This window comes from Trachemys scripta, chromosome 5 (genome assembly GCF_013100865.1).
Source record: "Trachemys scripta elegans isolate TJP31775 chromosome 5, CAS_Tse_1.0, whole genome shotgun sequence".
Taxonomy (NCBI): domain Eukaryota; kingdom Metazoa; phylum Chordata; order Testudines; family Emydidae; genus Trachemys; species Trachemys scripta.
The window spans coordinates 135,854,645-135,878,747 of record NC_048302.1 but is presented as its reverse complement, the minus strand read 5'-3'; the positions used below and the strand labels follow the sequence as shown (position 1 = coordinate 135,878,747).

General features: G+C 43.3%; 1 protein-coding gene across 4 annotated transcripts in view; it reads right to left on the bottom strand.

The window, feature by feature from the left end:
* The window catches only part of EXOC6B (exocyst complex component 6B), a 374,729-nt gene that overhangs the window by 81,656 nt on the left and 268,970 nt on the right, over positions 1-24,103 (bottom strand). For all 4 annotated transcript variants that reach the window (XM_034770772.1, XM_034770773.1, XM_034770774.1 and 1 more), the window contains one exon: positions 23,526-23,599. In XM_034770772.1, the coding sequence (XP_034626663.1) occupies positions 23,526-23,599 (74 nt within the window). The remainder of the gene's footprint in view (positions 1-23,525; positions 23,600-24,103) is intronic.

Genomic DNA, 24,103 nt, shown 5'->3' with positions numbered 1-24,103 from the left:
ATTAGGCACTGCTTTTATGGTGAGGACCATGACCTCTAGAACTAGGCTCTGACTTCTAAGCAGGACACTGGACCAGCGTCAGATGGTAATTCTCAATCTCTACTGACTGAAGCCAGATTTGGAACCTAGTGCTAGAGCTGGATTGCCAGAGCTGGTGGACATGCCAAAGAGCTGAATGCAGCCTCATCCTTTGTAGCATAATGTTCTTTTATGAAAAAATAATCATCTCACTTGTATAAAGTAAAGAGCCTATTACCCTTTGTCGTCTGCAACATTTGTACATGGAGCCTGTGTGGTTTTTGCAACTAGTGAGCGTCAGTTTTGTTCGGTGTTAGAACAAGTTTATGTACTGCTGTGTGCGGCTGACTCAGTTACTAAACTGGCCACAAATCTTTTCAGTAACTCCCACAAAGTAGTTTTCAAATATACAGTGGAAAACACACACACAAAAATTCACATAAAAATGGTGGAATTAACAAGATCAGTGTTGAATTTCAGTGCTCACTTTGCTTATTGTCACACCCTGTCATCTGTATGTTTTCTGATCCATCATCCGTATGTTTTCTATTTAAACTGTAAACTCTCCCAGGCAGCGATTGTGTATTTTTTAGCTCTGTGAAGCACCTAGCAAACTTTTGGTGCAAGTATAGTTGTCGACAGTATTCAACTACCACCAACAATTAATCACACCTTAATCAAACCAGGAAGGTAAGTCAGAAATATAGTTTTAAAAGAGTTGATGGACATCCTCTTACAGGTCACACTGAAGAGCATTTCCTCACTTCTAATATAGGGAGGAAGGGTGTTCTTTTCATAAATACTTACCTCTTCCTTAATACTAATCATCCATAGAATTCAAAGCTTTTTACCGAAGAGGGAGTGTATCATTATTCCCATTTTATAGATAGGGAAACAAAGGCACAGAGAAATAAAATAGCTTGCTCAAGATCACGCAGCAAGTGGTGGCTAAGCTAGGAACAGAATTTAGGTCTTCTGACTCTCTGTCCACTCCGCTAGTCCATGCTGACTGAAAAAGAACAAAGAACTGGGAAACCTGGATTCTATCCCCAGCCTTGTCAAAGATTCTGGGCCAACATTTTACTCATGAGAATAATCCCAGTTACAGAAATCTTGGACTTTCCCTCTCCACGATTTAGTCTCTATAACTGTAAAATGGGAATACTGCTACTTATCTACCACATAGGGCTGCCGGGAGGTTGCATTACTACACCTCTACCTCAATATAACGCTGTCCTCGGGAGCCAAAAAATCTTACCACATTATAGGTGAAACCGCGTTATATTAAACTTGGTTTGATCCGCCGGAGTGCGCAGCCCCGCCCCCCCCAGAGCACTGCTTTACCCTGTTATATCCGAATTCGTGTTCTATCGGGTCACGTTATATCAGGGTTGAGTGCTTTACAAATACACCTCTGAGATCCTCAGAGAGAAGATGCTATAGAAAAGATACAATAGCAATGGTCATGGTTTTAATAGGACAATTGTCAAAACACTGCTTTATTTAAAGACAATCCCATGCCCTGAGTGGCGTAGGGAGATTCGTTTTGTAACAGACGTGGGCAAACTACATCCTGCCCGGCCCCTGAGCTCCCGGCTGGGGAGCCTAGTCCCCGGCCCCTTCCCCGCTGCTCCCCCTTCCACCACAGCCACACTGCTGCGCGGGCCGCACTCTGGCCTGCCGCTCCCACTGGGCAGCATGGGGAGCGCAGCTGGCTCTGGCCAAGTGTCGCGGCTGCGAGCTCCTGCTGCTGGTAAGGGGTCGGGGGGGGGGTTGGATAAGGGAGCGGGAGGTCCTGGGGGGCAGTCAGGGAGGAGAGGGCGGTTGGATGGGGCGGAGGTTCTGGGGGGGTGGTCAGGGGATGGGGAACAGAGAGGGTTGGGAGTGGGAGTCCCGGGGGGGGGCCTGTCAGGGGGCGGGAGGGCAGTCAGGGGACAGGGAGCATGGGGGGCTTTGGGATTCTGGTGGGCAGTTAGGGATGGGGGGTCCCGGGAGGGGGTAGTCAGGGAATGAGGAGCAGAGGGTGGTTAGATAGGGGGTGGGAGTCCCAGGGGGGCTGTCAGGGGGCGGGTGTGTGGATAGGGGTTGGGACAGTCAGGGGACAGGGGGGTTGGATAGAGGGCGGGGGTCCTAGGACGGGGCGGTCAGGGGACAGGTAATGGGGGGGTTGGATAGGGGGTGGGGTCCCGGGGACCGTTAGGGGCGGAGGTCCTGGGAGGGGGCGGTCAGGGAACAAGGAACAGGGGGGGTTGGATGGGTCAGAGTTCTGGGGGGGCAGTCAGGGGCAGGAAGTGGGAGGGGGCAGATGGGGGTGGGGGCCAGCCTGTTTGGGGAGGCATAGCCTTCCCTACCTGGACCTCCATAGAGGTGCGCAACCCCAATGTGGCCCTCGGGCCAAAAAGTTTGCTCACCCCTGTTCCGTAACAAGGAAATACCTCACCCAATAGATAAACTTGACTGTCACTGCTAGATTTGGTCAAATTTTTTGTCTAAACCTTTTTTTTTAAATCAAATAAAGACTTTGATTAAACACATTTTCTTGTGAAATCTTCTCTGTCTCTCTCTAAAAGGTTCACGGAAAGTAAAATACATTTTTTGACCAACTCTACTCACTTCCTTTCAAATTAAAAGTTCAGTTTTGTAATTGTTAATAATGCATGTTTGATACTTATATACTAAATGCTTTGTAAACTTGATTATATTTTCTAAATAAATAGTTATTTGAAAAACAATTGCTTTTCACTGTCTTAGAACAACTCAGACAACTCAAAGTGAAATTTGTTCCCTTACTCTTATTAACTGTATTTCAATAGTCCTTCGAGTCCCCCATCAGGGATCACTAATGGGGAACAGAGTGCGTGTGAAGCCCACACGGGGTGAGGAATTCAGAATTGCTGCAGGGAAGGAAATGCAGAACGAAGAACAGGGGAGTCACAAAGCCAGCTAAACCGGACAGTCTCTATGTAAAAGAATAAATGGACACAAATCAGACGTCAAGAATTATAACATTCCAAAACCAGTTGGAGAACACTTCAACCTCCCTGGCCACTCGATTACAGACCTAAATGTCGCAATATTACAACAAAAAAAACTTCAAAAACAGACTCCAAGGAGAGACTGCTGAATTGGAATTAATTTGCAAATTGGACACCATTAAATTAGGCTTGAACAAAAACTGGGAGTGGATGGGCCATTACACAAAGTAAAACTAATTTCCCCATGCTTATTCTCCCCCCCACCTCCCCAATAGTTCTTCATATCTCCTTGTCAATTGCTGGAAATGGGCCATTTTCATTACCACTACAAACAGTTTTTTTCTCTCCTGCTGATAAAAGCTCAACTTAACTGATCACTCTCCTTATAGTGTGTATGGTAACACCCATTGTTTCATGTTCTCCATGTATATATATACACATCTTCCTACTGTATTTTCCACTACATGCATCCGATGAAGTAGGCTGTAGCCCACGAAAGCTTACGCTCAAATAAATTTGTTAGTCTTTAAGGTGCCACAAATACTCCTGTTCTTAAAGCCAGGGATGTGGGAGAGCGGAGGATGCGGAAAGAAGAGAAACAATGGGAGAAACACTGGTGGTCCTAAAAGGGGAGTAGATTTTCCCACCGAGTGAGGCTGAATACAGCCATAAGGTACCCAACCAAACAAATAATGATCAGAACTGAAAGTTTAGTTTCTATATAAAGGCCAGATTCTGCCCATGACCTTTGTGTAAACCTCAAACTGGCTTCTTCTGAATCACACCTAACTGGTCTATCTTTAAAGAAAGCAATCTAATAATAGAGGTCATAATGTCCACCACCATCACTCTCACTCCTGATTACTACCTATACAGATTTCCTCACGACACTGAAAGAAAACACACTACAGTCCTACATTTATGCGTCGTCCACAGACTATAGTTAGAATTGGAATTTGGCCCTCTCCACCCAATGAGTTTGACATCCCGGTTGCAGGGTTTCTTGTGAGTGCTCCACCGCTGGAGGAGATTTTTGTTTTGATTAGATTAGGAGAACATTGAATTACTTATGTAAGAGAAAAAATGCACCAAATTATGGTAACGCTGCAAAGAGACACAGTGTTTAAGAAAAAAAAAAAAAAAAAAGAGCCTTCCAACCTTGGCCATGTGTCGACACATTCTTGGGAACGTAGATTTAGTTGTGTAAATACTTTGCATAAATCCCTCAAAGTAACGTTTATTGGAACATCAGCCGCCCCAACAGCTTTAATTCAAAACTTGCATTTTGCATTAAGTGAAATGGATGAGTTTTGAATCTGGAACCCGTCTTCCGTCGGGATGCCAAATTGGATGACCCGCTTTGACGTTTAGTTCTTTAACAGAACTCCACGTTCTCTCTGTTTAAAAGTGTGCTGTGCTACTCGCTGTTCCCACAGCACCTGCTGCTCGTTGAAGAACTGACCTAAATACTGGGTGCAAAGTGGAAGGAAGCAGAATTGCATGTATAAAGGACTGAAAACAACAATAACCACCACCACCCCAACACATTTCTCTCTCATGTTGACCAAGCCTACAAGGTGCAGTAGATTATGGGCCAGGAGCAACTGCAATGAAATCTCAGGGAAGGAAAACATTATTTTAATCAAAATTATTCCCTTACATTTTACAACTGCTGGGCTTGCTATCTGTATTCTTGCTGCACAGAAGAATGATTGAGAGATTTAGCTCTCAGGCTTAAGTGAACCTAATTCTGAACCAGTGATTATCCAGAACATGCAAAGTGGGTCAGTAGGTACCAATGCACTGCATCTGTAAAATATGATGCTCTTTACTAACTAAAACAAGTTACTGATTGACTTGCACTTTTACCAAGCAAATCATGCAAGAGTTTCTGAGCATTTTACAAAAGGGAGGTAAGTATTTTATTTATTTATTTATTTTATTTTTCTCTTCCTTTTGCGCCTGGTGAAACCGAGGCACAGATTGGTTGCATTTCTGATGCCGAATTGCTAAGTGAATAGTTGGCAACGCCTGCATACTGACACCCAGGCTCCTGCTCTAATTGCTAAACCATACTGCCTCTTTAAGAAGCCACTCTCCTGTTTGTGAGCTGAGAGTTACCTGGGGAAGTAGCAAGCAAAACATTACAGGGCGTCGCAGGGAGAGCAACTTGAGAACTATACTCCACTAGCTGATGTAAGGGGCTCATTAAAAACGGTTTATCCCTCTCCTTTACGTACTAACAAAATGGGAACTGGGGAGAAGGGCGAGTTTCAGCTAAAATATAAAGAAGCAATACTTTGCATTTACAATATATAGCATTTTTTCACTCCAGAGAATCCCCAAGTGCTTTGCAAGCTGTACCCATCCAGCACCAGAGAAATGCAGCCACCTCTGGGGTCGGGAAGATGAAAGACCCAGGATGCTGCATATCAGTAGGGATGGACATTTGGAAAGACGAAAGCAAGTGAAACCCTGCTCTTCCATGAAGGGCTGTGGATGGCTGATGCTTGGCTCTTATAAGCACTTTTCCTTTGAAGAGCATAAGATGCTTCACAAAGGAGGGCAGAGTGCCATGTCCACACAGAACAGATGGGACCTGAATTGTCAAGGTCTCTCCTGAAGGCCTCAGTGCAGTAAACTCCACTGCACCATCATCCACCGCAGAAAAGTGAAGAGCTGCCAGGATCCGAGCCTGTGGCTCCAAGGAGACGGCTGATGCCAAACCTGATGTTTATTCCCTTAAACCAGCCCCTCCGGAATAGATTTTTAAACACAGACTTTTAAAAACTCAAACAAAGTAGTTTCTGAAAATAGCAGATTTCACTAGTCTGGGCTATTTTTTAATTCAACATTTTGGAGCAGAATACCCTTCCTCCCCCATCCGCCTGAGACCTATCATGCTCACCCTGGCCAGCATTCCTCACAGTCTAAGTCAGGAACTTGGTCTGGTGTACAAAGTGCCGTGAACGTCTGACAGCACAGGCAGGAAAGATCAGTGGCATGGATACAGCAGTAATGCTTCTGGATCAATTAATCAAAAAGCAACGGAACAGTAAGTGTCCTCAGGAGCATCTGTAGTCACAGTCTATGCTACTGAGCTTGGACTACTTCATTCCAGTTCATTTTGCCTTCTCCTATGCAAACAGCTCTGCATTTGAAATACTTGAAGCAATCAACCAAAATAGGTTATTATTATTACCTGATTTCTCCTTATCAAAGGAAAAACTTTCCTGTGAAACTTGTCACAGGCCAGGTCTACACTACACCCCTAATTCGAACTAAGGTACGCAACTTCAGCTACGTGAATAACGTAGCTGAAGTTCGAAGTACCTTAGTTCGAATTAGTTCGAACTTACCTTGGTCCACACGCGGCAGGCAGGCTCCCCCGTCGACTCCGCGGTACTCCTCTCGGCGAGCTGGAGTACCGCAGTCGACGGCGAGCACTTCCGGGTTCGACTTATCGCGTCCAGACTAGACGCGATAAGTCGAACCCAGAAGTTCGATTTCCAGCTGTCGAACTAGCGGGTAAGTGTAGCCAAGGCCACAAAGATTCAATAGAAACATCCAGAACCTGGTCTCATGTCAAAGATTTCATACATAGGACCTTTGGTTTTGTGTATTATCTGAACAATGGCATTTGTAGCAGCACTAGGTCCCCTAAACATGGTCCTGAAGCAATGCTTTCGCACTAACGCAGAGGCAGAAGAGTGCCAACAACTGAAAGACCAATTCTGTGCATTTCAATCTTCTTTGGTAGTCCCATCCCCATAACTGACCAGCAGGACCCAGTTGCCCTGAAGAGGACACAGCACATAGTGGCGTGACAGGGACAGCATTTGTACAATGCAACAGTGCTGAAGCTCAGATCCATAGAGTACCACTACAATACAGTACATTATAGTGTACCATACTCCTTCCAACACTTCCATTCCCAGCCTGTAAAGTGATTTCTGAACTACTGCTTTTTTTGTTTTTGGTCATGCCTAAGGAACTGCTGAATCTACTCGACACCTCCAAGCCATGACAGATGGCTCCACATGCTGCTGCTAATGCGCTGGAAACAGCCGAAGGATGCAGTTCTCTGCCTCGGCGTTGTGCCTAAGTGATGTGTGAGCTTTAATGAAGTAGTTTATATTTCAATGGTTTTGTGCTTTTTTCTATTATTTATATCACAAGTGTGGTCAGATGAGTGAAGGAATAAAAAAGGGAATGTTATTTCCACAGTCCATTACATCACCCTCTCCTCCTGGAACAACAAAATAAATAAATTAAAAAAATCTTAATATTAAACTAAAACATTTCTGCCATAAACACTGAGGACATAAGGTACGTGAAACATATGCGTCCCATGAGGAATACCGAACTGCACATGACAAATTTCCCATCTCACAAAAAGATATTAGGGGATTCTCTGCCCACTGGATATGCAGACTACAGCTTGTGCCTTGATTTTGCTCTCCAGAGCTCCCTTTCTGGCTAGCAGGTATTAGCTTTTCAACATAAAGTGTCATTAAATATCATATTGAAAGGGGCAGCAAATGTTTTCAATATCTTCAAATCAAAACCTTACCATATACAAAAGCACATGAGGAAAAGCACAACATGGTCAGACCAATCACCAGTGATGCATTCTTTAGGCATATTCCTATTCTTTAACCCAATTGGTGAACATTATGAGTGACTGCAAACAGAATGAAGAAGTGGTATTTCATCCACAAAAGCTTATGCCCAAAGAAATCTGTTAGTCCTTAAGGTGCCACCAGACTCCTTGTTGTTTTTGTGGATACAGACTAACACGGCTACCCCCTGATTCTTGGAAACAGAATAGGAATCGTTATGTAACCTGCAGTGGTCGATGCTCCTGCTATAATTAGCATTTGTATAAAACTCAACAATGCAGGTGTTCAAGGCAGTGAACATGTCTCATTCTAATGCTCCCATTATTACCACTGAAATCAATGGGACTTAAGTTAAGCGGGCAGAATTTTCCTACAGGTTTGGAAGTTACATGTACATTTATTATGCTTTCCTGACTGCACTACAAATTTGGGGCCTAAGTCATTTTTTACTGAATTGAATTTAATAATAATAATACCTCTCTCTAACACTGGAGAGAAGACAGTCAAGCAAATTATGTACTCTCAGTCTAACCTTAAAGAAATCCCCCAACTTAAAAATATAAAAAACTTTTTCCACAATACAAAACCACCCTCAATAAAAATGCCGAACTTGTGTCAAACTAATCTCAAACATGAAGCAAATTTCAATGTGCTATTTTCCTCTGACATCCCGGAATGTGACTCTCAAATCCTCCTAGTCCTGCAGAAGCAATTGTTTTCAAACAGTTTTGAAAAATAATTTTGTATGGGGTGTGCATTCCAGGAAGAAAAGCCATTTACAAACGGTCCGTTTTTCTTTTTCTCTCTCTGCCTCCTATTTTAAACATTAAGAACAGAACAGGAACAGATGTCATACAAGTGTGTTCACAGGTACTGGATAAAGATGTGTTTGTTTTTACGGTACATGTGCCAAGCTACCTTTTTTGTTGGAACTTTCCGAGTCCATCAGCATGTTTAAATCCGAATAAGTCAATTCATCCACAATGAGAATCTGTTTTAATTAGCGGATCTTTACTCTGGGTACAAATTCTATTTCAGTTTACATGACACATGTAACTAGTCTATCTGTTTATGTTTTCTTAAACTTTAAACAAAGCAATCACGTCTACTATAATTCTCATTCCTGATTATCACGTCATTTCTACATCAGGTATGGTATGTCAGCAACCAAATTAAGCTATTAAACTCTGGAACATTTAACATGATTAGATTTCAGAAACGTTTACTCTTCCATTTGGATAGATGTGGTTTCTGTGGACAGGAGATGGTAGTGTGCCAAATAACGCTCAGCTTGATACACACCCATTGTTCTCTCTCTTATTGGCTGACTGACACCATATAATAGAAAAGTTGGAGGAGGTTTTGCTGGAAACATACTCCACCAGCGCACCTTGGGAAATCTTCGGCTCCATCGAGTGTCCAAAATGAGCTAGAATAAAACTAAACTCAAACACACACTTTCACCCTAGAAACCCATTCTAAGAATTTCATTCACCCTATCATAGGAGTTGCCAGACTGGATTAGACCTGAGGTCCATCTAGTGCCATATCCTGTAACCCTCCCACATAATATGGGATATTCTGCATAACAGAATCCGGGTTAGACCCTGAAGCATGAGGTTTCATATCCTTTCCAACTGTACATCATATAGCAGAAACCTTGTGACCTTTGGGTCCAATCCAAACCAACTAACCCATCTCAAACATAAGACTATGAAATTATCACAGCAAACTGCTCATAAACGTCAAGAAAAACCAAAGATTATTTGTTAAAAGCATTCAGCAAATGGTCAATTAATTCAAGAAAGTCAAGGTCTGTTCACAGATAGCTAAATTAATTAAATTATTCATGCTTAATTATTTGTTCAGTTGTATTGAGAACAGGGCTTCTACATGACTCACATAATGTAACCATCTCTTTTCCAACAGATTATTCATTCGTTACATGTCAGTCCAAAAATATCTGCCATGTCATCTGAGATCTAGTGTAGGTGAGAAGGCAAAAAGGAATTCTATATTAGAGTTGGTCTAAATTTCTTGAAATTTTCATGGACATTTTTCACTGAAGTTTCACATTTCGGCAAAATCATGAATAAAACTTCTTGAAATTTGTTCAGGTTGTTCATCCACGTGGCTGGCTGTGTGTAACGAGGATATGTGGGGCCCTCATTATGCTCCCCCCACGGCTGTTCCACTGGAGGGGCTCTGGAGTGTAAGCCCTGCAATCTACTGGGAGAGTGAAAACCTGTTCTTGTGGATCCCCTCCAAGATGCAGCATTTCAGGCATGCCGCTAGCCCGAAGGCTGGATTTGGCCTCTCCAAAGCTATAGAATTAATAAAGCGTAATACAACCTGACTGCAAAACAAACCAACAAAGTTTAACAGTGCCTTTTACTGGATCGAATCAAAACTGCAAGTCAGAGAGAGAGCGAGAGAGCCCTATATTGCCAACAGTATTTCTCCTTTAGTCCATATGGTAGAGGGTTTGTAATTTTGGAATGGGAAGACGTAAGTTTTGTCCCCGCTGTCACTATGAAGTTCTTAATAGTCACAGTGTGCAACATTATGACAACCATGTTTTCCTACGTGGCCACAGCTCTGCTTCAATATTAAGGGTAAAAAAGGGGCCCAGTTTGTCACTTAATTCTGGTATTTGAGATCACGCAATGAATGGTGCAAGCATCTATGACCCAGAGTTAAAACCAATTCCATTCTAGCTATTCTGGAGCAGGATTTTCCAATTAAGGGAAAGTTTATTTTTTCAGTGGTTTCTTTGTAATGATATAAAAGGATGATGCAGCTCCCTGAAGCAGTCTTTAATGGATCAATTCAAGCAACAGTCTCTCTCTGCAATTAACGTGCCTCTCCTCCGTCCAACTAATGTGCTTGTTTACACTATCTGGCAAACTGCAGATCAAGTGTCCATTTCATCACCAGTCTTCTTTTGCCTAAGCCAAGACTAACAGACCATGGTGGTAATTTAAACACTGAAAAACATGCACAATATCGATCCAAGAGACTTGAAGCCAGTTAACTGCTGCTACACTAAAATATATCCTCGAGGGGATGTGCCTTCAGTGGGGCCTGATAGAAGGAAAGAACTGAATGAATGGGAAGTTCGCTAGAGAGATTAATATATATGACACATGACTTGAATAAGGTTGCATTTTACTTGGTTTATTACATGTAGCCATGAGTTAAATTTGTTAGAAAGGGCAAAAGGGATTACGTGGGAGAAGAATGTGAAACCTACACCACAAAATGATCGTGGTTCTCTAAAGCAAATACTTATCTGGTATATCAGGACTGCTTCCAAATGATGCAGATGTGGTGCCTAGAAATGCTTAATAGCATCGAGTAATAACATGCACTAAATGAACAGATTACAGTTAGAGGAAACAAACCACGTATGAAGCTATTTACCTAACTTTCATGAGATTTACCGTCCGAAAGAGGAAAGGGTCTGGGGCATTGTGTAAATTGTGAACTAATTCACCATTGCCCCTGAAGGAGGCATCTAATTCTTTGAAAAGTGACTCTGTAAAAGTGGTGTCACAGAGGATCAGTGGCACCTCTGCCCCCTTGTGGTTTCTCTGACAGTACCCCTGGAAGTATTAGACCTCTTGCTCTTACCTGTCTGGGATGGAAACTGGCACGCTTCCACTCTCAAGACTTGAACCTGGGTACATTACCCCTTGAATGCCAACTGCTCAATGCCAAGCAGGCCCATCTCAGTCTGGGCACATGCTCGATCTTCTCTTTGGGAACCTGTGGCTGGGGATACTAACAGCCTTCTTCAAACAAAGTATTTTTATTTAGCAGTTGGAACAAAGTATCAGAGCAAAAAGGATTTTAAAACAACACACAGCTACACGCATATTTAGTCTTCTCTAACCTAACTGTTCACTACAAGTTGGGCAAACTAGCCTCTTCAGACCCACAGCAGAATCAACTCACATTCTCTTAGGGCGTGGCTACACTCGAAACTCCAAAGCGCTCCCGCGGCAGCGCTTTGAAGTGCGAGTGTGGTCGCGGCGCCAGCGCTGGGAGAAAGCTCTCCCAGCGCTGCAGGTACTCCACCTCCCCGAGGGGATTAGCTTACAGCACTGGGAGAGCGGCTCCCAGAGCTGGGGCACTGTTTACACTGGTGCTTTACAGCGCTGTAACTTGCTGCGCTCAGGGGGGTGTTTTTTCACACCCCTGAGCGAGAAAGTTGCAGTGCTGTAAAGCGCCAGTGTAGCCATAAACTTAGAAAGCTAGAGGTCTCCGATGACCCACCGTGGTCACAACAGAGAGTATGTCCTGTTGCTCTCGCTCACCTCCCTTGTCTGTGAGAATCAGTTTTAAGTAGAAGACAGGCCCTCCAAGTCCAGAAGAAATCTATTACCGTACCGCTTACTTTTTCCTTTTCTTTTGTTGGTTACAGAGCCCAGGGGTGAAGTCTCCTAGTAACTCAGACTAGTTTCACCAGGTCAGCCAGAGCATCCAATGGGGCCTATCCAAGATTCTTGGGCCACAAAGCCACTGTGATAAGCTAGCTTGACCTCCTGTATTACACAGGCCAGAGACCTTCCCCAAAATAATTCCTACAGCAGAAATTTTAGAGAAACACCCGATCTTGACTGAAAAATGGTCATTGATGGAGAATCCACCACAACCCTTGGTAAATTGTTCCAAATGGTTAATTACTCTCATCATTAAAAATGTATGCCTTCTTTTTAGTCTGAATTTGCCTAGCTTCAACTTCTAGCCATTGGAATGTGTTATACTTCTCTGTGCCAGATTCAAGAGCCCATTATCAAATATATGTTCCCTATGTAGGTAATTTTAGACGGTGATCAAGTCACCCCTTCACCTTTTCTTTGTTAAGCTAAATAAATTGAACTCCTTGAGTCTATCATTATAAGGCAGATTATTTTACGATCCTTTCATCATTCTCGTGGCTCTTCTCTGAACCCGCTCCAATTTATCCACATCCTTCCTGAACTGTGGGCACAGAACTGCACACAGTATTCCAGTAAAATAACTCTCCACTCCTAATTGAGATCCCCCTGTGTATGCGTCCCAGGATTGCATTAGCTCTTTTAGCCACAGAATGACACCGGGAGCTTATGTTCAGATGATTATCCTCCATGATCCCCAAATCTTTTTCACAGTCACCACTTCCCAGGAGAGTGCCCCCTATCCTGTATGTATGGCCTACATTCTTTGCTCCTAGATGTATATATTTACACTTAGCCACATTAACACATACATTGTTTGCTTGTGCCCAGTTTACCAAGTGATCTAAATCCCTCTGCATCAGTGACCTATGCTCTTCATTATTTACCACTGCCCCAATTTTTGTGTCATCTGCAAACTTTATTAGTCACGATTATAGGTATTCTTCCAGGTCATTGATAACAATGTTAAATACCACAGGGCCAAGAACTGACCCCTAAAAAAACCCAAACCCAAAACCAAACAAAAAAACCCAACCAAGTTAGTTTGACAGGATCTAATTTTCACCAACCCAAGTTGATTTGCATTAATTACATTACCCTCGTTTAGTTCTTTGTTAACTGTATCATCCGCTTCATTATCTTGCCCAGGACTGATGTCAGGCTGAAAGGTCTGTAATCACCTGGGTCATCCCATTAACCCTTTTTAAAAACTGGCCCTACATTAGCTTTCTTCTAGACTTCTGGAGCTTTCCCAGTGCTCCAAGACTTACTGAAAATCAACATTAACAGTCCATCAAGCTCCTCGGCCAGCTCTTTTAAAACTCTGGGATGCAAAACGGATCCCCTGGTCCTGGCTGCTCTGCTGTTCGCATGGTTAGACCAACTTGGTCGCTATGTACTGTAATCACTGGCCTAATGGCTATCTCCATTGGCTGCAGGTGGGGGTACTAAAAACTGTCTGATTATATGGGGATCTCTCATCCCCCTTTGTTAGTCTAACATACTATCTTAGAAGTCAAGCACGTAAATTACATTTTGGATATTTATCAAAATATGCAATTAATGCAGAAACACATGCTACTATTTTGTCAAAAATGGCATCATAATTGGGTTTCCCATATTTACTGTGTCTCAGTGACTTCTGGATCAAATGTGCTATGTTTCCAAGTCAATCTGGGATATTTCTGACGTGTCACCAGTTTGTGTCCCATAACCCACATGTGTAGGTTATGCTCTGCCCTCAACTACTCTCTCTTCATGGGGGGTGCACAGGTGTAGCTGAAGATTTGGAACTGAGTTAACAGCTGGTACCTGCAACTAGAAACTCAGTAATTCTGTTAATATATGAGCTAGAATAGATTCCACCTCACTCTCCCATTATTCCTGTTGGCATCCCAGAGCCATCACCTCCAAAACTTACTGTCACTAAAGCAAGCAGATATGGCTCTGAAACAGAAGCTGACATTGTTTTAGAGCAGTACCACACTTTTCATGGCTAAACAACTGATGTTGAGTAAAAACATGAATTTCCCCAACTATAATGAAATCAACTTCTAAACAAACTAATACAAATGGTGAGAGAATTGCTTATCTGACCTATTAAATAATTAACTCATCCAGATTTCTAACAGCTACATCTATTCCTTTATTAGTTAAAAAACTATAATTAACTGTTTTGTGAGATGTAAACCAGATCTATCAAAATGCAAATTATTGTAAAGAATGTATACTATTATTGAATGGGAGGTGGGGGGAAGGGGAACCATAGGGTAGGACAATGTTACAGGAATTAAAATACATTTTGCTGTAAAGTTTGCTGTTGTATAGTGCCACCTTGCTGTCAATTCGTCAATACAGGGCTGACATCAATAAAGTGCAATGGCTGTCTTTCTAAAAAGGTATGTTGTAGCACAACCACAAGTTATTGTGTTCTATGCAGGAATCACTGGAGGGAAATTATATGTGTGTTGTCCATGAGTTGTCAGAGTAGAAGATCACAAAAATCTGAGAGCACTTTAGTTAGGATGAGAAGACATCTACTGCAGATCTGATTTTTAATGCTTCATAACCTTCATCTGCATCACTTTGTATTGCATGCTTCCTGGCAATGTAATATTAGAATAATAGAATCATAGAATAGCAGGGTTGGAAGGGAACTCAGGAGGTCATCTAGTCCAACCCCCTGCTCAAAGCAGGACCAATCCCCAACTAAATCATCCCAGCCAGGGCTTTGTCAAGCCTGACCTTAAAAACCTCTAAGGAAGGAGATTCCACCACCTCCCTACGTAACCCATTCCAGTGCTTCACAACTCTCCTTGTTCTGTCATCTGCTACCACTGAGAACAGTTGAAAGCAGCTATCAAACCCCCCTCATTCTTCTCTTCTGCAGACTAAATAATCCCAGTTCCCTCAGGCTCTTCTCATAAATCCCCTAATCATTTTTGTTGCCCTCTGCTGGACTCTTTACAAGAAGGATGTGGAAAAATTGGCGTGTGGGGCCCAAAACTGGATACAGTACTCCAGAAGAGGCCTCGCCAATGCCGAATAGAGGGGAATGATCATGTCCCTCGATCTGTTGGCAATGCTCCTACTTATACAGCCCAAAATGCCGTTAGCCTTCTTGGCAACAAGAGCACACTGTTAACTCATATCCAGCTTCTTGTCCACTGTAACCCCTAGGTCCTTTTCTGCAGAACTGCTGCTTAGCCATTCAGTGCCTAGTCTCGCAGTGCATGGGATTCTTCTGTTCTAAGTGCAGGACTCTGCCCTTGCCCTTGTTGAACCTCATCAGATTTCTTTTGGCCCAATCCTCAAATTTGTCTAGGTTCCTCTGTATCCTATCCCTACCCTCCAGCGTATCTACCACTCCTCCCAGTTTAGTGTCATCTCCAAACTTGCTGAGGGTTCAATCCACGCCATCCTCCAGATCATTAATGAAGATGGTGAATAAAACCGGCCCCAGGACCGACCCTTGGGGCACTCTGCCTGATCCCGGCTGCCAACTAGACATGGAGCTACTGATGAACCCGATGATCTAGCCAGCTTTCTAGCCACCTTATAGTCCATTACATTAGCTTAAATACAATCCTGAAATGTCAGTCCTTGATTTGTTTGGCAAATACACCCTGTCTTTCCTTTGGCGTCCTCTCATGCCGCTCCAATCTTGTCATCGCTTTCCCAAAATCTTTCACTGGCTTTCTGTCTTGAACACATCAAATTTAAGCTCCTCCTCCTCCTCACCTTTGCCCCTATTTCACAAAGCCCCTCCATTTCAAACAGTCTGTCACTTCTTGTCCACCAAGGATGCTCTCTCCCTAAATCTCATCTCTTCCATAAATTAATCTTCCACTGGTCTCCTCACCAACAGTCTCTCCACACTTTGTCCTGAACAGGGATCCTGTGTTTTGTCTTGTCCATGTTAGTCTCTAAGCGCTTTAGGGCAGGAATCACATCTTATTCTATGACTTGTAAAGTGCCATGCACCATTATGACACTATCTAAATGGTTAATGATAAGGATACTCTTCAGATCAAGTGCTATAAAGTGAAGAGTCAGGAAAACTGAAGTGTTCTCCTTGAACACTCTAATAAATTTGTTAGTCTCTAAGGTGCCACAAGTACTCCTGTTCTTCTCCTTGAACAATTTTCTTCAAAATTCTTATGAGACAATGATAGTTCCATGGCTGGGACAAATGTCCCATCGTTAAGTCAGCAGCTTTCATGGAAGAACGGGAAAAGGACTGCAGAGATCTGGAACACACACTCATCACACAATCCTTAATACTGTTCGAGTTTGTACCATCATTTTGTGTATTTCAGCTTTTTACCTATTCATAACATAACTAAAATGAGAAATGATCTGAGAGACTGTAGATTTCTTGCCTGGCAGAACACTGATAGCTCTTTCCCAACAAAAAGCAGGATGACAACAGATCAAACCATTATCACTCGGAAAAGGAGAAGGCTCTCTGAAAAAAATAATTGGGGGTAGTATCTGCCTCTTTGGGGATAAAGGATTGTGCTACAGAATTGACTTAATTACCCAGTGGGCCCCGAATGATAGAAGCTAAAACATTCCTAAAATACATGGCAGCTAAATTCTCACTTTCGCAAGCAGCAAAATAGGCAGATTTTTTAAAATCTATAAGACGAAGGGAAGCTATCGAGCAAGGCAGCTCACTGAAGGTTCCTTTATGGACGGCAACTCCATTCAGCATGCATAGCTTTCCTAGCCAGCTCAAGAGTGACAGCTTCCAAGCATACAGAGATTATTGGAGTGTATTCAGTTTCACAGGCAAGGATCTTGAGGTTAAGGGCATCCACCTCTGGCCCTCTTCATCCCCCATCAATCCTGCCTCAATCAACAGGTTAAAGGTGAAAGTGGGCCTTATCACTCAACTGGTGTCCATTTCCCTGATCAGATGACTGTCTCACAATCTCCTGCAATTAGAGGGCATCTGCCATCAGGGTGGGGAGGAGAGGTTTGTTGCTACCAACAAGCTGGCTAACACCATCTAGCTACGACTGTTTATAATCACTCTCCATTACATGGCAGATATTTCAAAGTGACAGTTGTCTGATCTAAGGTGTAGGGAACTGATGACACATCCAAAGGGGCTTATTATCCCTAAGGAAGGCAATGAGAGTTGAACGAGCTCAGCAAAGTGCAGGATCAGATGCCAAATTTTAACAAATAACTAAAATGTGCTCCCAGTCTAGATGCAACTTTTCCTATTCACTGAGGGTTTGGGTGGAAATGGAGTTTTATCTGATTGAATATATTGTTTGCTCCACCACTGAAGGAAAAACAGACTAGCAAAGACATCCACATAAAACGAGTGCTCATACATTTCTTTGCACAGTTGTCACAATTCGACCTCTCACAGCGTTGGGGGGAAAATTACATGATTCTCACAATAAGCTTCCAGTCTACTCCTTACTTAGATAGGACCATAAAGTTACTTCATAGATGACAATTGATTCTCTGACCCGGGGGAGTTTACAACGGAAGGGTCCAATCTTTCTGACAATTAATATCGAACCCCCTGCAACATTTACTCCCAACAATATCCACAGGAGAACACTGTAATGAAAGAAACCCGGGCAGAATTTTTCTAGACTAACTGAAGCACTAACAGTATATGTTTGCACTCCCGATTTTTTGTTTGAAGGCTCTGGGGAGTATCTAGGCTGGCTAAATCCCCAGCATGCCAATTCTGGATCAAGGGTGATGGGTTTTGATGGAGTCTGAGCAGCTGAATGAATTAGGGGTTGTGTGAGCTTAATATAATTGAACTGCAAAAAGCCATGTTTAAAGTACCATTAAGGCTAGCTTAAACCCACCAAAGCAAGGAAATTCAGAGTTAAGGTTCTAAATCCGCACTGAACTCATGCCTTCGTGCCTTTTAACTTCTTGCAGAGCAGTGTTAGCTAAAGACCATGTCAGCCTGGATTTCAGCACAAACTCTGATTCATCTTTCCTTTGTGAGTCAGACATTTAGCATTAAGTAATTTATTGATTTTGAAGAAAGGCGCCTTTTTCAAAAGACTTTTATTTTTTAGTGTCCCCAAAAACACATTCTGAGCCTAACAAGCAAGCAAAACATTAGCCTGGATTCTGGAATCGGCTGCTAGCTCTTTTAGGATGGTTTAGTTGCTCCACAGAGAATTCCTCCATCATGTTTTCAGGAGCTGCAGGATTGAGAGAATCATCTTATGCAACACCCATACGGCCTATGGCTAGGTCCAAGAGAGGGAAGGGGCATATTCAGAATCAGAAGGAGTGTATGTGGCTGGAGTGCTCTGCTCTGGACAAATGGAGTAACCCATTAGGGGGTCATTCAAAGCCACCAGGAATTTGGACAGCCCTTGGCAGTCCAAACCCACAATCCAGGAGGAAAAAGGTGACTTAAAGCCACCTTGCCTCTTCCTATACCCATCAAAACGATCTTTCTTGAGAAGTGCAGTTCAGATTCAGGGTCACAGTTCCTTCCAAGAAGGGTGTACTGTCTTGATTTGACATGACACTACCATAAGGAGTCAGAAAGATAAGAAGGGGACGGGGGCAAGAGGACTAGGTGACAATAAAAAGATTTTGATGACAGGACGACGTGGCCATCTTGAGGATTTGTTTTTACTTTTTTCCTTTATTTGTTGTCACCTTTCTGCTCCTTCACTTCTCCCAGGTTATCGGTGGAGATGAGTTTATAGGGACACTTCAGTGTCATCGCCAACAGATCTGCAGAGGGCATTCGATGCGCAAGGAAAGGCATGGAACTTAGGCCTAGCCTCCCCACCCGTGTGACTGTGTCAGACAGAACAGCCTCATGGTTAGAGCACAGGAAGTCGCCATTAGAACACTCCGGGTTCCTCCCACAGACCTGTTGCATCTTGTCTGACATTAAGCTCTTAGTAATTCAGTTTGCTCACAGATGAAATGAGTGTTATCCTTTCTTGCCTGTCTCAGAGGGGTGTTGAGAGGCTTACCCTAATGTTCCTAAAGCACTCGGAGATCCTCACTTGGAGGGCATTATCAAACCCAAGGTGTAACTACTCACAAATCTCCCACAGGACTAGCTTATTAATGCAGGGGTCATAAATGAAACAGTTGTTTAAATGGGGCATAATGAACCCATGACTTTGCATACGATGTATTGCTTTCCAACAAGGCATTATGGTAAAATATTTTCAAAGACAGGCAACTACATTTAAATATGGATTTAGAAGGCTAACTTTAGGCACCCGTTTTTGAACATATTGACCTATAAAAGTTAATTTTGTGCCTCTCTAGGCTGAGCTAAAAGACCCAGCTCTGTTAGCTCAAAGAGTGGTCCAGCGAGTCACACTGTATTAGCATAGGTGGCACAAGTAGCAACCAAACCCTATGAAATGAGGGGACTGAGTGGGGATACAACTCAGAGGGAGAATTAGAAGTACTGTAACGGGATGAAATGAAGGAAAGGAAAATTTACACCGACTATCAGGAAAGACATCCGGACGGTATAAAGCTATATCACATTCGCCTCCCAGGGGAGAGGTGGAAGCCCCATTGCTTGGGGGCATTACACACTAAATAGGAAGGAAAACACATCTAGGCATATGGCAGCAAGGCAATGTCTCACAAGCTGTAACTCACTGACATCAACAATCTAGGAAGCCATCTCCTGCAGCATCAGCAGACTGGAACTTTTAAGCTACTTCTACCCTGCGCCTGAGAGTGCATTTCCCAGAGTGGGTAGACAGACTGGCGCTAGCTCTGCTCCAGGTAACACACTAAAATTAGCAAGTGGCTTGGGAGGTGATTAGGCTAGCCACCTGCGTGAATACCGGGGAGGTCGGATGGACTTGTAGTTGGGAGGGTCGGCTGACCCGGGGCCTGTGCCACTGCAGCCCCATTGCTCGCACTAGCTTGATCAGATCTAGCACTTGACTGTCTACCCTTACTGGGAAGCACGCTCCCAGCTGCTCCAGACCTACCTAGAGTGCCAGGCTGAGAGAGACGGGGGATACTGCATGAGGAGCTGGTCTCTCCCTGACAAAGCGGTCTACAGAAGGATTTAGTTGGAGAGCTACTGCAATAAGGAATGCTCCTGCACTGGCTGGGAGATGAACTGGATGGAACCTAATGGGACATTTTGTCATGTCTAACGTCTAGGATTCTGTGATTAACGCCGCGATTAGCCACGTTTTGCAAGGTCTTCTCTTTCAACTGAAAAATGTGCTTCAAATATGCAAGTGCGTGTGTGGACCAAAGACATGTCAGAGGGTTTGTCAAAAGCAAAACCACTATTTTAGCTTCCCCTTCGGGGAATTATTCAGTTTAACTGACAATCTCTCTCTCATGGTTTGAACATTGCAATGTGTATTTCATCAAAGCATGAAACAAGCCGTTCTTGACATCTTTTAACAAGTATTTCTACACATTGCTGCACACTCAGTGGGACGGGCAGTCCCCGTCCAGGTGTGGCCAAGGACTAAATCTAAGCACTTGGTGTCGGGCTCATGCAATTGCCTGTTTTCAACCTGCCTCCAGTTTATGAAACTAACCCTACGCAGAGAATAGAAATACATTTTCTTGGAAAAAATGGGAGAATCTGTGCTTACTGTCAAGCTGTCATGGCCCGTTCTGGGGCCATGCTTTCATGCTGCTGGCTGGCGAGGGTAGCCTTGAATGCAATTACTTCCTAGCATGAAACTGACAAGAGCGACACAAAGCAGACAGCAAGGACGGTGCAGACAGCATTGCAGTACAAAAGGTGTCCGTTGGCAGGAGGCTAAACCCAAATCTTTCATTTCATCCAATTTTTACCACCAAGTTTCTGATTAAAACATGAACTGCAAATCCACGTTAAAGAAATACATGCATCTCACCAAATAACCTTCCATGTCTATGAATGACCAATGAATTATTTAACAAAAAAAATCCATCTTTTCACTTTTTATTTCATGCTTCTCATAAAACAAGGGAGGCTACCTAGGATTATACAGGTAATGTGGGAAGTTAGGGAACATGGCGGGAGAGGGGGAGGAAAGTGTATTTTTGAGGGAAACATCCTTTGATTGTCATTCAACGTAAACCCACAACCACAACTGGCTTTGGGAAACAGTAAAAGACGCATCTAAAATGTTTGCTGTTTGACAAGTGGTAAGCAAAACAGCTGCTATAAACTCAAAGCCAGCGGTTGTCTAAGTCTTACCCCACTGAAGTGGTTTGAAGGGGTGACTTTCAAATTTAGCTCTGTCAAGTTCCTACGGTTTCACATGATATAACAGCGACAGAGCAAAAGTGTCCGTGGAACACCCCAAACACATATTTATAGAAAGACAAGGGTTCAGGTTTTTTAGAATTGCCTGTGGTGAGAAAGTCAGCACGGCTCCATGTATGTGCAGGAGGTGCACAAAATTCCTTGCAGGATCAGGGCTTCACACAGTGAAAATCTGTGCAGACAGGAAACTTATATTTATGTAAAATGTCATGCACTGCCCTGTATGAACAAATGATATCTGTACTTCCCAGAGGTTTTAGAATGACACAGAATGGTCATTTACCATGTGCTACCCAAGCAATACGCTACTTGTATCAAGACAGCATCACTCTGACACTCAAAGATATGGCGTTGCCTGTCCTGAACTGCAGATTCCACTAGGCAGGCTAGGTGAGTCAAGTCTTTACTTTACCCCAGCACAGATTACATCTTCGGCAACTTATCAAAAATGCTGAAGACCAGTTAGTGGAAGAGAAAGAACAGAATACACTTAGTAGCAGGAAACTTACAAACAAATAAAATTAGAGAAAACGTGCGTAGAGGAGAGTATTTGACCAAGGAGCAGAAATATTAGAGAGGAAGCAACAAATGGACCATTGTCTAGCTGTATCCTGGCTCATGTTGAATTCACTGGGGTGCATACTGCCCTTATAAACCATATTAACATTACACATACACCAGCCTACCAGTTAATACACTGCTTCATAGAAGTTAAACATCTGAGAAACATTTATAGGGCATTTTATTCTTTAGAAAAACCCCACAGCTTTCCTCTTCAAAATCCCTGCATTCATCTCTGTATCTTTGGAGAAGAACCAACACCCCTATATTACCTAAAACACAAGGTCATGTGTGCTTTACTGACAACTCTGTATGTGATGTTGAAACACTTCTGTATGCAAAAGCATGAGATTTGGGAATGACAACTCATTTCTTTCCTGCGAGGCATTTAAGACAATATTGCAAATGGACCTTACATGTAAGCGAATGGACAAATTTGATATGGAAACAAACCAGGCAGAATTGAATTCCCAAACATAAGTGGGTGTGTGGAGACTCATTATCATCATCAAACTTTAACGTAGCTTTGCACAAGTGTCATTGGATGACAGATTACAATGCACATCAATTGGATTCGGAGAGGGTTCGCAATCCATTATGGGTTAAAAGCTGTTCCGGCATGAATCAGAGTCACAGTGGTGAGGAGATCATCGATACAAGGGATTATGCAGATTAAAGAAATACCCTATGCATCTGAAAGTTTTCAGAATGCAAACTATGTCAACCCTGCAAACAAGAGGCACTGCATCATTATGGCAGGAGAGACAAAGCAGAGGGGGTTTAACGGACAAAAAAAGATTGTTTTAATAGGAGAGAAACATCAGTCATCGAGTCCTACTTCATTCAGACTTTCTATCCAACCCCATCCATCTTCAGTGCCAAGAGATGACAGGGCCCTGCTCCCTTTTTCCCCCCGCCTGGTATATCAATAATGCCCATTTCTACCATAACAAATGACTCGCTAGAATGGCCCTTTTCCCTAAACTGGCTTGCCAAGCTCTAGGGATGCCTTAGTACCTGCTACGGTCAACATGGCTATAATGGGATCTCTTGTGAGGTAGGCATCAATGGGCGGAGCCTTTTGTACCCATCTTCATAAACAGCCACTTTGTCATTCATGGCTGGGGAATGTCTGCAAAAAAGAGGGAGCTGGGAGAAAAAAAAAAAAAAAAAAAAAAGACACACACACACACCCTACACAACCCAGAATGCAAATTCCTTCGCCCTCCTGAAACGCTTCTCCGGGCATTATCTGCGAACAAAAGTGCTCCATGCAGGCGGTCTCTGCATCACTGCTCTCTCTGTTAGCAACACCTGCTTAGTGTCAGCACAGAGAGTTTCAGAGTTATCTTTTTGCCATGTCTGCAGAAGCCAACCAGAGCACAATGGGCCCATTGCTTGGGGTCACTTACGTCTTTCTCCCTTTCCCGACACCACCAACTTGTTCACCTCGGCCACTCCTAGGACCCTGGATAGCTAAATAAGTTGGCGGTCTTGAGTACAGGAGAGAAAGGGGGAGAATATAGGTCTCTGGCCTGAATCACCAACGCCGCTTCCCCTCCCCTCCCTTTTCCTTAAGACCTGATGGTCTTCAGTCACACATCTTAAAAGAAAAACAAAAAACAAAAACACAAAGACTTACTTGTCTCAAGTCGATGAAGGCCAACTGCAGTGTGTCCCCTTGGAACCCAGGCACTGGCCCGGATCTGGCAAACTCTGTGGGAAAGAAAAGAGGATAAAAAGCGCCTTTAACTAACCATGGACAGGGAGATTGGCAGACGGATGACAGGGAAGACAAGAGAGACTGGGGGAGAGGAGGACTGCACTTCTAAGGAGTCATGTCTCCCTCCCTTCAGCTTCTTTGTTTGCCCTTCAAAATTTGTGTCATCAAAACACCATTAATTCCACCGTCCTGACAGCAAGGAAACTGTACTAATTCGACCTGAAATTTATTCCCATGAGCCGCACTGGGCTTCAGAGTATTTGTTTTGTGAATGGACAAACAACTTGCAAAGAAGAAAGGGGAGGTGGGGGTGGAAAAGTTTTTCCTCTCAACACAATAAAATCTTCAGCTGTGAAACTCTTTTCAGTTCCGAAAGCTATTTATATTTTAGGGCACTGAAGGTATTTTCTAATTTCACGCCTGTCACCGGGTTCCATAAGCATTCATCAAAAAAATATGCCCAGCAGCACCATTAATTATTCTGCAGCAGATTATCT